This window comes from Poecilia reticulata, linkage group LG3, assembly GCF_000633615.1.
Source record: "Poecilia reticulata strain Guanapo linkage group LG3, Guppy_female_1.0+MT, whole genome shotgun sequence".
In the NCBI taxonomy this organism is placed as follows: domain Eukaryota; kingdom Metazoa; phylum Chordata; class Actinopteri; order Cyprinodontiformes; family Poeciliidae; genus Poecilia; species Poecilia reticulata.
Genome location: NC_024333.1, coordinates 16,590,650 through 16,605,233, shown reverse-complemented (window position 1 = coordinate 16,605,233; position 14,584 = coordinate 16,590,650). Strand labels below are relative to the sequence as shown.

The window sequence follows — 14,584 nt, the reverse complement described above, 5'->3', positions numbered from 1 at the left end:
GCAGCCATGTAGCACCGCCTCGTTAGACGCAGCTGGTGAAGCGTTTTATGACCTTTACTAGCAGTTCCACGAGATGCAGCCTTTTATGCACTGTGTAAAACAAGTGAAATGATTGTTTGCTTAAAACTAATATATGATCTATCCTGCACTGGAAAGACATTTCAGAGATCCATTCGCTGACATCTGACCATTCCAACCGATCCCACGGGATAGGTCAATCGCACTCACCTGACAGGCCGGAGACCGCGGACCTCCCCCGTCAATCCCCTCGGCAGATAAGCAACGGCAGGTAAGCGAGGCACACGCACGCCTGCGGATGTGGTGAAGGGATGCCTGCAGATGTGTGTGTTCACACCTAATCCATACATCATGTCCACACCCACAGGTGAGAGGGTGGTGCTGAGTAAGCACCTTGCAGCTCTAATTCATTAATCAATATGTTGAGACGTAACACGCATAAAGCATCGCGCTCCCCGTGGAGCCATCGGTGGCTTCCAGTAACGCCTTTCTGTGGGATAGAAGAGAGCAGAAATCAATCCAGCTGCTGTTGGACTGCAGGCTTGTGTGCTAAACTCCTCAGCTTAGTGCTTTTACTGCTTCTGTGCTCATTTCCAGTGATTATCATTTCATCAACATATTTTGATATGCACTGAGTTCTGTACACTCAGTACAGAAAGATAGTTTCTCTCGAGTTATAATTTTTTTTTAGCGTGGGGGCAGTTGAACCCCTGAAGCACAGACTGCAGAATGTAGTTGGTGGGAAACTGTTTCAAAATGCAGTTTAAATGTTCCAACCTGGGTGTGGAACAGGTTTATAATCAGCCTGATAAATGAGGATGTGGGAATGTAAAAGACCCATGCTCATTATGTCATCAGTTGCTATCAGGAAATATTTGATGTCACTGATTTCTCTGAAGTGAGCAAACATTTTGCTTTGTGGGTCATGCAGAAAAGGTTCTGAGGTCGGGAGTTGAGCCGCTATAAGTGGGGCATCAACACGCCACGTGTTTTTTAGCTGTCTTTTTTTTTTTTTTACTATAACCTATATGCAAATCTTCCATGCAAAAAAAACTATTCTTAGATTACCAGAGATCTTTACTAGAAAACAAGTTGTTTATACTCGTTTTTGCATATTGGTCTTTTCCTAACTTTGCCAGCAATATTTTATTGAGAGGTACAGGAACGTTGAAAAGTATTCAAGTCGGCTGTATTTCATCCTCCTTGGATTGAATTTTGGTCATAGAATTACCTCCATTTTTATAAGCTATTTAATGTAATGAATCTCAAGTCACTTTGAATTAACAAAAGTAGCAAACTGCTATCATAAATGAGCTGGAAATATTTGCCAGGCTGATAACAGCCGAGACAAAGCAGAACATTTTCTAATCCTTACATAGCATCGTGGAAATTTGTAAACTTGAGTAATAAAACAAAGACCTAAAGACAATTTAAAATGTGTTTGGATTAAAATTGTATGTTGAATGTTGAGGCTTCTAAGAAAACTTGCTAAAATATTTAATAAAACTCTTAAGTGAAAAAAGAAATGATTGTTTTTAAATCAATCTCTCTTCGTGCCTTTAAGTGAGTTAGATCTGTCTTGATCTTCACTTGTCGAGAAATGACTGCAGGACAATTGCATCAACAATAGTCAAATCAATAATTAAAAACTTGAATCAAGGCAGGATAAGAACCAAAGTTTTTTTCAACACGCCAGTGGAAAAAGATTGTAAGCTCAGCATAAGGGGAAACATGTCATCATGTCACCAGGTCTCCATAAAAAACAATTTCTTTTTCAGGCTTCGGGCAGATCTTTACCAACGATGAAAATAAATACAAACTGTGCTGGATTCTGTAATGGAAGTGCATCCCTTAGTGTTTTACTGCCCTTAAATAATGGAGGGACATAAAAACAACTTAAATGAATTTGAGCTGTATTACTCAAATTTCTTTTATACGTGCTGTTAAATCACGTAAAAACACAACCGTGCTTTTTGTTTTTTTTTTTTGTCTAATTTTAGATTTTAGTGTTTTCCTAATTATTATATGGATGTGAATATGAATAAATGGATGCATGCTGATTTAAAAAAAAAACAGCAGGGAAATCTGTTATAGCTCAATGATTTTAATGAAGAAAATGAATTAATGCTAGCTCCAGCTCTGTTTTTATGGTTGCATTTTAGGACTTACTGTTTATTGCTTCTCTCAGATGATACGTTCGTGTTGCATTTGTCCTTTGCAATGTGAGTTCGTATCTATTGCATGTACAAGCTGCATAATTTTTCATTTTAATGCATTCCGTTGAAGCTGAAGTTGTCTTTTTTTTGAGCCTGTGATCCTGCTTGCTAGTACAGGCATAAACACACAAAATACGCACACTTACACACTGAAACATCTGCTGCTATAGCAAGATATCAGGTCAGTACGTCGCTGCTTGTTAAACTGGCTTTTTAGCTGCTAGTCCGTTATGTCATTTTGAGTAGATTAACCTTCAGTGCAGCCATTTTATTCGGTGCTATGTTGTGGTTTTGGTGTCAAATAAGGACACTGCTGCTCAGGTTGACAATGGAGAATTCGTGTCCGTTTATTTTGACCTTTTTGCACAGCATGATCTTGACCGTTTCCATGAGCAAACATTTGTAGTTTGATGCCAAGTTTTGAGGATTTTTTGGGATTTTTGTTTCTATTTGGTGACGATAATATTTTGCTGTCACTAGAAAGATTGAAAGGAATGCTGCCGCTATTAAGGGGAGGGGGCTGAAAGAATTTGACATACTTCCCACAGTGCTTTGCCCCATCCCGGGTGGTTGGACCAATCTGAATGGCTGGAAGGCTTTGGGAAATTCTTTTCACCAAGATGGAAAACTGTTCCTGTTTTTTCTTGAATATGTCATTAAAAACGTTCTCATCGAATGTTTATCAGCGAGTTTGCGTGCTTTCTGTGCTGTGTTGCTTTTAAAAGGAATTGGGATCAAAATTTTCTGTAAGGCATCATGGTTCAACTGAAAGATGAACACGTGTAAGTAGCACTTTATTGTGTAGTTTTTATTGTTATCATCTTGCTCATGTCCCTCTTTACGTTTGGGGAAGGCTGTTTGGTTCGTGTCACTTGTGCTGTCAGTTCTGTAAAGCGTGCACCCGGTTTTACGCTCATTCATCTTTTTTTAGTTTTTCCATCTTGTTTGATTTGTTCTGTACCAATGCTATGGAAATGTGCATGCGAGGGGACGGGACAGAGGCTTCTGTCAAACAGCGTTTGTCAACATAGCGCCTTCTTTTAGCAGCATTCTGCTGCAAAAAGCTGAACATTCGGGCCACTCTGCGTTTCTCTCTTTTTGTCCTTCTAATGTGTTTTCTCTGCCCTTCCTCTTCTCACTCTGTTTTGATTCATGTTTTTTGGCGCACAGGGATGCACACACACACACACACACACACACACACACACACACACACACACACACGCACACACACAGAGCTCGAGCTCTGCTGTGTTTGCTCAGGATGCATCGCTCATTAACCTTTCTTCCTCCTCAACATTCCTCCTCTCTGCTGAGTGTCGTCCCACTTGCATAAAAATCCACTGATGATGTTTATTTGTAAAACTGCATTGTAGCGAGGAATCCAGGAACCTGGAAAAGAGCAACGACTGGTGGGAGATGTGAAGGCTGCAGACGATCATTTACGTGTAAATGAATGGATTGTTCCATGTTTGTCTCGGTGCGCCGTGTCGTGTTGTATTTGTGACGAAGTGCTTGTGGTCTGCGTGCACTTTCTTTGAAACTGCAGGAGGAAGATAAGTTTGGACAGGCGTGAGGGACGGTGTGTAGTTTTGTGCTGGTTTCATGGCCTGCACCTTCGTTCCTGTTCAAAGGCTTTTGAATACAACTCGAGTGCTGTGGCAGCAGGGAGTCATGTGATCAGATTGGCATTCAAGCATTGTCTTAAGTTGCATAGTTTTTCTATCACATAACCTGCTGAACTCTCACACGTTTGTTTATTCAGCAATGTTTCTCAGATGCCTGTAGTGTAGTGGACAGTATCAGTTTATCTTAGGAGTCTCTGTCGGCTTCTTACTTTAAATGTTTCTACTCAGATTGACATTTTAGTCTGCAATTTTGAATGTAGTTGTACATTCATTTATTTTTCCTGAAAAGCAATAAGTAATACATCTTAACCACTTAAAATGGCGTTGAATGTGTGGATTGTCTTTTTTTCCATCAAGTGGCACATCCTTCTTTTAAATACTTATTGTCTTTTCTTTCATTTTTTTTCTCTCCCCCCTTAATGTGTCCTCTGACGTAGTCCTTGTACCGTGCAGTTTCCTTTTTGGTTTGTTTTTTCTTCCTGCCAATGTCTGCACAGGACAAAGCTGCTAAACAAAGAGCTCATTTGTACACACACACGCACGCGCGCACACAGACACACACACACATATATAAAAAATAAAAACAAAAAACCGAACCTCCAACTTTTCACCGAATAGATCGGTATAAACTGGTCTTCATTGCTATTATAAGTCCTCAAAACATTGAAATGTTTTTGTTTTGTTTCAGCTATCGGAGTCGAGAGGAGGACCGCATCTCCAAACCAGGAGGCATGTCCACTCCGGTCAAAATCTTTGATGACGGCGTGCTGTCTCAGGCCAGCGACCAGGCCAGCTCCAGCAATGACAAACAGTTACCTCCGCTGCCTGGTAAAGAAACCGCTTGATGTCAAATGGCTGTGTTTTTTTGTTTTTTTTTAACTCTTACTTTGTTCATACCTGAAATAAAATATATTTAAGTGTTACTTTTTTTTACATCATAAGTTAAGCCCTCCAATGTTTACAACTTATGCCAACATGTGTCCTTATCCTTTGCGCCATCATTATTTCATGCTCCTTGCCAGGTATGCTGCAGCTGTTTCAGTGCACTAATCCACTCCCTGTGTTTGCATTTGCTGCAGAACCAAAGCCAGTTTATGCACAGCCTGGTCAGCCAGACGTAGACCTGCCTGTCAGCCCCTCTGATGCACCGGTGCCCAGCGCCGCTCACGACGAAAGCATCCTCAGGTAAACTAAACCATCCCGCTGTTTCTCAAGTCACTGAGCACATCTGTGCAGTAGCAGCATGAAGTTCATGCCAAATCGAGCGCACAAACTGTTCACATCGGTAATATTATCCTGAAAGTGGTCCGGATCTCCTAGAAGGGTTGTTTTGAAATCCTTTTATTTACTGACCTTTTTGTTCTTTTTTTTTTCTTCTTCTTCTTGTTCTCCCTCCTGTTTTTTTTTTTTGTTTTTGTTTTTTTCTCCTGCAGGCCAAGTATGAAGTTGGTCAAATTCAAGAAGGGAGAGAGTGTTGGGCTGCGGTTAGCAGGGGGGAACGACGTGGGAATATTTGTGGCAGGAGTTTTAGAGGATAGTCCAGCTGCCAAGGAGGGCTTGGAGGAAGGGGACCAGATTCTCAGGGTATGCTTCACTCCCTTCTCTTCAGCTCATGTTTTCTATCTATGGTCATTTAAGCACAACTTGCATTTGTTGCAGATCAATGTGGTTGCACAACTGGATTTTTGCACAAAATAACCTGTAAACATTTGACTAATTTTTTTCCCCAGAGTTTGCATGTATGTGTCTCAGGGAGGGAAATGCTGCAAATGAAGCAAACAAAAGTTTCGGCAACTAATGTTGATATCAGAGTTTTTTCAAAGTTGTAGCCACTCCCTTTTTTTCTCCCCCGAACCCACATGGCTTCAGTGGAAAGAGCATGTGGTGTTGGTGTCAAGAAACAGACAACACATTGCTTCACACTGAGTTTTATTTTAACAAGTGGTGAAACTATGTCATTCACAGCCACAGTAGATCTACGTCTTTGTAAAAAAGATCTTGGGAATAAAGAAACAATGTATGTGTGAGTTTATGAGTCATTCCCTTGATCGGTCTCCTGTCAAAACCTCCCGTTGTTCCCAGAATGAGGACACAATAGAGGTCGTTCTTTCACGTCTGACCTCTGAACAGTCGACGGACTGTTAGGCTGAACACTAGTTTAACTCTGTTGATGGGATGACGGCAGCTGTTCTGATGCCACTGCGGGTCTCATTCTCTAATATTTCTTTAGACCTGCTTTGAAGCTAACTAACTAATGGCGTCAATTTTCAAAATCTTTATGAAGAAGATTCCTACTGTAGGCTGCAGCCCTTATTTTATGCCTCTGTGCACTCTGCCGACTGTACAAACACATCTCTGAGACTTCCAGGACATTGTTTTCCCTCCTTAGGTGGTTTCCCTTTGGTCGCCGTGTGCTAGAGGAGATAAAGACGTCAAGCCCTACTGTTTCTGGGAAGGATAAAAGTGTCTTTTTGAGGTTCACTGACCCAGTACATGTGTTTCTGATTTCCCTGCTGCCCCTCAAGCAGAGTCAATAAACAGAACTTATTGTGTTTAGTGCAGCAGTAGGAGGCCATGACAGAAAGGCTGCTTGGTTATTAGAAGAATTCTCTGTTGTGCTCCTGATGGGGCCGTTTCGTATAACAAAATGCGAAAAAAAAAGAAAAAAAGAAAAGAAAAGGAAAATGGCAGCAAAGCGCATTCAAATCCCAACACCTTAAACATGGCTCTCCTGTTGTAGCAGCATAAATTCAAGCTTTTTCTATGTTTATAGGTCAACAATGTGGACTTTGCCAACATCATCCGAGAAGAGGCAGTTCTGTTTCTGCTGGATCTCCCAAGAGGAGACATGGTTACCATTCTGGCACAGAAGAAAAAAGATGGTACGTTTAAACTATCGGTTATAGTAGGACGAACACACGAAAAAGAACCAAAACTATATGTGGTGGTAATCAGCAGTGGTAATGTTGTTTTCTCGTCTCCTTTCAGTGTATAGGAAGATTGTGGAGTCGGACGTCGGTGACTCCTTCTACATTCGGACACATTTCGAGTATGAAAAGGAATCTCCGTACGGACTGAGCTTTAACAAGGGCGAGGTTTTCCGTGTGGTAGATACGCTCTACAATGGCAAGTTGGGTTCCTGGCTCGCTATCCGCATTGGGAAGAATCACCAGGAAGTGGAAAGAGGCATCATTCCCAACAAGAACAGGTAAAAAAAAAAAAAGAAAAAAAAGTTGGGTCTCATTAGTGTTACAACTGCGCAGCTTGTTTTTCGACTTAATCAACATGCAAAGATGGAGGAAAAGGAACATGCTTGTAAATCTAAGACTATTAGGAAAGTAAAATAGGTGGAGATCATTTCTGACCCATCTATCCAAATTCATCCTAAACTGGGAGATTTCATTGTATGAAATTTAGCTAGCACATTGTCTTTAGTATGTGGATATGAGAAATTGATATTGCACTGAAAAATCATTCAGCTGCATGTTGCAGCTTCTGCACACAGAGATGAACAATGTCATTTTATTAATAAATCACATGAACCAAAGTTATTATGTACAGCCAAGTGGATCAAATCAAGTTTAAAAAAAACAAACAAACAAAACCCAAAACAAAACAATAGAACATAAAAGTTGAAAATTAATAAAGTTTGTTTATCTGTGTGACATCTCAGGGGTTTTATTGTGGCTGAATTTATTTTTTTTAATCACTGACATCCAATCTACTAAACTACATAGTACTCCATCTTAAACTACTAAAATGACAAAATTATTAAGACTTTTTATGTAAACATGTTTCAAAAGTTCACTCTGATTATTTTGACGCTGTTGATCGGTTTACCTCTTGGTAATAGTTATTGATCTACTTGCACTAATTAATCAAATAATTTAAAGAAAAAATACTTATTTATTTGTATTTAAATTAGCAATGAAAGCCAACTCTGTCTGTAAGGCTTATTGTTTCTTTAGTTTAATCTGAATTTATGAGCTTGTTCACGATGGCAAAAACTTTATGAACTAGCCATTTAAAATTTGCACATATTTAGTCTGAAATGCCTTTATTTTACCAAGGCATTCTAAGGCTGTGTTATTTTTATCCCATTTTTGACTGCATCGCAACCTAATGTGTTTCTTTTTCAGAGCGGAGCAGCTGTCTAGTGTGCAGTACACCCTTCCTAAAACTCCAGGGGGCGACAGAGCGGACTTCTGGAGGTTCAGAGGGTTGCGAAGTTCCAAGAGGAATTTGCGGAAAAGCCGGGAGGACCTGTCGGCTCAGCCGGTTCAGACCAAGTTCCCAGCCTATGAGAGGGTTGTGCTGAGGGAAGGTAAGGTTTCCGAACCCACAGTAAGTGCAGTGTCGGATTTAAAGCTTCTGCATATTATCGTGTCATTCATTAAACTCAAATATAACACAACGGATCATAAAAAACAGTAAGTTTCAGAAAGAACTGCTTGGTTTGCTCATGTAAACAAGTCTTAACTGAAATGTTTTCTCCCCGTTAATTTGGTGTTGTGTGATCACAGCTGGATTCCTGAGGCCAGTGGTTATCTTTGGGCCGATCGCAGATGTGGCCAGAGAGAAACTGGCCAGGGAGGAGCCAGACATTTTTGAATTAGCAAGTAAGTAATAAAGCGAGATCCGTATAATTTTCACTGTATGTGTTGGTCCTGGTATGTCTCTGGGACGGAGACCGCACCTTTAATTTACCCATTACACACCACTGAAACGAACAAATGACAAATATGAGCCCCGTTTATTTACAAGAGAGAGGGAGACGGACAAAGGTGGAAGTGACCTTCTTGTTCTGAGAAGTGACCTTCTTGAGCTTTTTGTTCTGAGAGCCAGAAAATGATTTAACCCTTAAAATTCATCAGACTCATTGTTTGAGTGGCATGCTTTCGTTTTGGAAATATAAGATTCTTCTTTAGCAGATCGCTATTCATCTGTTGTCGAAATGTCTTTAGTCCCACGTTATGTTCTCAGTGTGAGTGTTTGTTCGATTCGCAGCAGAACTGAATATCCTTTTTAATTTCGGTCCTCATCCACCTCTTCTCACCTCTCCAAATTAGAAGCAGCTCAAAAATGTGGTTTTCGTTCTCACACTCAGCCGCGCTCGCATTCAGCCCACTCCCACCCAAGTGTTTCCATTCCTTAATGTTTATTTGCACAACTCCAGTGATGTTTACGTAACTGTATTTTCTTTTCAGAAACACAGCAACAACAAGGAGGGGAAAGTATGTCACTTAGTGCATCAAGTATATCTATCTATGTATATATATATTTGTTTTATTTGAGTCAGTGAATGAGCAATAATCTATCTGAACCAGTGTTTGGTGACTAGTTCCCTTATTCTGTTGATGTTTAAATGACAGCCACTGCTTTGTTAATGCATAGAGGGGAATAGCACTTAATTTAATATATGTATGAATTTTCCATCATCCTTTATGGCAGGGGTGTCAAACTCCAGTCCTGAAGGGCCGCTGTCCTGCAGTTTTTAGATGTGCCACAGGTACAAAACACCTGAATCAAATGGCTTAATTACCTCCTCAGTTCTCCAGAGCCTTGCTAATGACCTAATTATTCTATTCAGGTGTGGTGCAGCAGAGGCACTTCTAAAAGTTGCAGGACACCGGCCCTCGAGGACTAGAGTTTGACACCCCTGCTTTATGGGAAGAGAAGTCTTAAAACCATAAAACTTAACATGTGATTTTTACAAATGTTTCATCATACTGACACACGGCTAGCTTTCCACAGACACCGAGACAGATTGGAGATGCTTGTTTGAAGAAAATCAAGTTATGAAATTGGATTTCCCTCAAAACTGGACTGTTAAAAATGAATGCAAATCAATTTAGGTTTCAAAGAAAGCTTGCATGATGTTCCCTTTTGAAGACTTTTGGCACAATGTCAGCACTGATAAACAAGCACCCTGTCTGTGGGGATTGTGCATGTGTTGGATTTAATGAAAATGTGACGTGAAAAGTGAACTATGCTCTCCCCCCCACCCCCCAGCTGTTGGTGCTGCTGTGTCAGTGTGACCGCCTCACTTGTTCTTGGTGAAAATGAATTACAATAATCTTCAATCTGAACGTAGATGACAGCCAAGCATTAAATTCAGTGGTATTCCCCTTGTTAATATGGATTTTACGGTGAAAGATGAGAACAGTGAGGCTGCATGTCGAGTTGTGCAACATAAGATGCTTCAGAGACAGGAGATCACAAACACCCCCTCATGGCCAGCTAAATGATCCACAGTAAACAGGTTTTCTGAGACTAAAAACAATGGTTTTCACGTTTGCCAGGACTTTTTCTTATTTATTTGCTGACAAAAGACAAGTAATTTATTATTTATAGTAAGAGAGATTTCAAATAACAAAGTTTGCTTTTTCATTTAGTAATTTTCACCTTAGGTCAGATTGAACAGACACAATATTCTTAGGATAAAAAAAGTATCTTGTATAATAATGAATGCAGAGTGGAATTACGTTTTAAGCACAAATTCCTCCACATTTAGTAGCACCTTTGGTAAAGTGCAACATTTCTCAAAATAAATGTGGCTTTTGCTGCCGTAGCATGATTCTAAATTTCCGAGTTTCATTTGGCCCCGTCACAGTTTTAGTTTTATTTTATAGTTTCTTTCTCTGTAGATAATGTAGATTGGCAGGTTTAGGCCAGATCAACTGACATCTACCTTTCTTGAACAGCTGGTTCTCTTGTCTTAGCCCTATTGAAGAGCATCAAAGAGAAAGCAAGTCATATTTGTGTGGTATAGCTTACTAAGCTATAGATTACAGTGTCCAGACACGAGGATTAACATAAAGTTTACGATAAAAAAATGCTAAACATATTTTTAGCATGTTTGGTACGTCTAGTAATAACAAAAGCAGTTACGTTAACAGCTGATCTTATTCCCACCTCTGAATAATTAGACTGATTAAAGGTAACATGGTCTTATTGTGAGGTTTTTACACATCTTCAGCAGGGGTGCCATTAAGTGTGGAAGATGCTATTAACGGTAGTAAAAAAAAATAAAAATTCAGGACCCAGATGGTTTTTCTTTTCTTTTCTTTCTGCTATTTTTGGAAAAAAGTTTGGACTACTGAACAAATCTTACTAGTTTGAAGTTTTGTGAATATGCTCCCAGTTTTAAGACAAACACTACTAAATTATTTGTTTGCCTGAAGGAGTCCTGTCAGTTTAAGGTGCTGATGGGAAAAACAAATCTCTCTTGTCACCATCGAAGAAAACTATATCTTGTAAAAAATTAAGCAGGGATAATATTAGAGCCAACGTCTAAAAAGAGGGCTGCATATTAGAACCTCTGTGTGCATGGGCTACATTAGTTTGCGCTTTGCTAAACATAATTCTTGGGATATTTTAGAAACGTTTGCAGCTCTTAGATCCTTTTACAAGTAGAGCTTATCCTCGTGTTTGAATCCTCACTTTACCGTACATCCCAGTGAGATGACTCCCCTAATGTTTTTTTTTTATTTTTTAACCTTGTGTTTTTGGTCAGGAAAGCATTTCTTATCTTTGTGGAAAATATAAACTCCTCTTCACATGCCTGCTGAAATCCCCAAGGCCTTAAAATGACACCGTGGTCTCATTAATCCCAAATGACCCTCCTGCTCTTGAATGTGCATATCTAACGTCAACGAGCCACACGTAACTCATTTCCCTGCACTATAATCTACACTGCTACGTGCACTTGCACACACATATTTTAATAATCACCGAATTTCATTCCCTAATCCCTCCAAAAATACTTCACGTCCGCTGCATGAATTGGCTGCTATCTTTATTTTTGGTATGAAATATCTAGCTGCTCCCATGAACGTACACTTGTCCTCTCCTATTCTGTGAATATCGTTGCGCTTTGAACCGCTCTGTTTATGGGAGTTGACAACTGCACGCTACAAAAATGTCTAATTGGGGCACGGGCTGTGCTTATTGTTTTGTAACGGCCCGTTTCGTCTCCGGCAGGGAGCGAACCGAGGGACGCGGGAACCAACCAGAAGAGCTCGGGCATCATTCGCCTGCATACCATCAAGCAGATCATTGATAAAGTGAGTGAAACTGCACAAACAGGAAAGACGAAAACGTTCCCCTTTTTGCTAGACATGTTTTAATGTGAAGTGAGACGTAATAGTGTTTTTGTAGCTCAATGCTGCCCTCTGGTGGTATGAATCCACTCAGCTAAATGCAGTGCAACCGCCTTGCTTTGCGTGTATTTTTGCTCAACAATTGCTGAACATGTTTGCAGTCAAAGTGATAAATTCTGTTTTCTGCACCTCAAGGACAAGCACGCGGTGCTGGACATCACCCCCAATGCTGTGGACCGTCTGAACTACGCTCAGTGGTATCCCATTGTTGTGTTTCTAAACCCAGACACCAAACAGGGGGTCAAGAACATGAGGACACGGCTCTGCCCTGATTCCAGAAAGAGTGCCAGAAAGCTCTTTGATCGAGCTCTCAAGTTACGGAAGAACAACCACCACCTCTTCACCAGTGAGTCCACGCACGGTTTGAACAGCAGAAACCTCCCATGTCTCTGATTTGAAGCTTGTTTCATTGCTACCCTTTAAGGGAATATTCGCCAACCACTCTGGTTAGACGGTAACATTCAGTGATGCTCGTGGGGTGGAGTATAAAACATTACCTGACCTAGTAAATGGTTAGCAATGGAAATATGAATAAGGGCTTATGGCATAGTCATGTTTTATTCATGTTCCACGCAGACGGTTGCATATTTGGTTGAGCTGAAGAAAAACATTAATGTGACAGACCTCATTTAAAACTGCAGTACTGGATAATTTAACTATAATAAATTCGAAGTTCCCAGTTTAGTTCTTTTATTACATGCTATGTATTTGCCATATGACAAAACTTCCATCCATGCAGCTCCTTGACTCCTGCATTAAACTGAGGGGCAAATCTTATTATGAAGAAATTTTGTTTTGGACATTGTTTGTAGTTTATATACTTAAAACCATTAGGGGTCCTTAACAGATGTAGAAATGTATTTTTCTTAGTTAACTAATGCCTTGCAAAAGTATTCACACCCCTTGAACTGTCCTCTTTGTTCTGTCAAAACAAAAAGAGCATTAGGACATTATGTGAAAGCACTGATCACTTAACCTGCAGGACAAAGTAGCACATAACTGAAATGAAAGGAGAGATGTTGCATTGTTTTAGTGTTTCTTTTTTTTGTTGCTTTTTTATTTTACAATTAAAATGAGACAAGTGTAGTGCCCAATTGTGTAATATAGGTTTTTGTTATAATTCTTGCCTCTACCATCATTGAGGAAAATGATATTTATTTTGAGAAAATACCTTAAGCTCAGTTCCGAATGAACTGAGAGTGTCATTAAAAAGTCATTTTCAAGTCTTTCGACAGACTTTCAATTAGATTTAGGTCTGGACTTTGACTGGGCCACTAACATTTGAATATCCTTTGATTTGAACTATTTTCTGTGAAACACTGACTGTTTGTATAGGATTGTTGCACAACTGTTTTGAAAGTTTGATTCAGTTTAAAGCCTTTTGTAGGTGTAAATGCACTTTTTTTCCAGTGGGACTCGGGGTGATGTGCCCTGTCAGTTTGTCAAAGTATCTAATGCTTTTTCATCTCGTTTGATCAGAGCACCATGTTTGCGCTGGTTCTTGCATGGCTTGTGGAAAGCTATCTTTCTTCTTGTTGCGCTTCCATTAAATGACTAATAATTGTGTTGTAAGTAGATTATTCCATCTGAGCTGTGGATCTCTGCAGCTCCTCTAGAGTAGACACATTATTTTTTCCTCCACTTCACATTTATGTGCTACTTTGTATCATAAAAACATCCCCCAGTAAATTCATTGAGGTAAGTGGTTGCAATGTGAACAAGCACGTGAGAAAACTTAAATGATATTAATATGTTCACAAGTCTCTTAATGTACCTGATTGATATTAAAGGCTAAATTGGAGCAATGTCATGTTTTGTCTTTCTCTTTCAGCAACCATTAACCTGAACAACATGAATGACGGTTGGTTTGGAGCCCTGAAAGAAATAATCCAGCAGCAGCAGAACCAGTTGGTGTGGGTGTCAGAAGGAAAGGTAAGTCACGGTCAAACGCATCGAACCAAATGTCGAAGGTGAGTATTTGTGTTTCTCACCCGTTCTGTTTGATTTCCGACTCCCTCAGGCTGATGGGGCGACCGACGACGACCTAGACCTTCATGACGACCGCCTCTCCTACCTGTCGGCGCCGGGCAGTGAGTATTCCATGTACAGCACCGACAGCCGACACACCTCTGACTACGAGGACACGGACACGGAGGGTGGGGCCTACACCGACCAGGAGCTGGACGAGACGCTGAACGACGACGTGGGTCTGCCCGCCGAGCCGGCCATCACACGCTCCTCGGAGCCTGTCCGCGAGGAGCCGCCGGTCATCCAGGAGCCCCCCGGCTACGTGGCCTACTCTCACTCGGCGCAGCCGGACCCGCTGAACCGCATCGATCCGGCTGGGTTCAAAGCCCCAGTGCCGCAGCAGGTAGCGTTTCTGAGAGCCGTGCGTCTCCCCTGTTGTCTGGAGGACGTGGTGTGCGTTAGAAGGGTTTTCTGGAGGCGCTATTGAACACACCGTCTCCCCTCTGCAGTTACTCTGTGTGCTATTATGAAACAATATTATGAAACTAATGTGAGGGAAGATATATATTGTGATTATATACAGAAATATCAT

At 40.6% G+C, this 14,584-nt stretch overlaps 1 protein-coding gene across 8 annotated transcripts in view; it reads left to right on the top strand.

Moving 5' to 3' along the window:
• Window positions 1-14,584, top strand: part of tjp1a (tight junction protein 1a) — a 100,879-nt gene that overhangs the window by 73,997 nt on the left and 12,298 nt on the right. For 6 of the 8 annotated variants that reach the window (XM_008405200.2, XM_008405197.2, XM_008405195.2 and 3 more), the window contains 13 exons: window positions 157-289; window positions 4,551-4,690; window positions 4,942-5,047; window positions 5,296-5,446; window positions 6,636-6,744; window positions 6,851-7,070; window positions 8,002-8,186; window positions 8,386-8,481; window positions 9,070-9,096; window positions 11,846-11,928; window positions 12,160-12,370; window positions 13,856-13,956; window positions 14,045-14,395. In XM_008405200.2, coding sequence (XP_008403422.1) covers window positions 157-289; window positions 4,551-4,690; window positions 4,942-5,047; window positions 5,296-5,446; window positions 6,636-6,744; window positions 6,851-7,070; window positions 8,002-8,186; window positions 8,386-8,481; window positions 9,070-9,096; window positions 11,846-11,928; window positions 12,160-12,370; window positions 13,856-13,956; window positions 14,045-14,395 — 1,913 coding nt within the window. The remainder of the gene's footprint in view (window positions 1-156; window positions 290-4,550; window positions 4,691-4,941; window positions 5,048-5,295; window positions 5,447-6,635; window positions 6,745-6,850; window positions 7,071-8,001; window positions 8,187-8,385; window positions 8,482-9,069; window positions 9,097-11,845; window positions 11,929-12,159; window positions 12,371-13,855; window positions 13,957-14,044; window positions 14,396-14,584) is intronic. The other 2 variants (XM_008405202.2, XM_008405194.2) reach the window with 1 other exon arrangement.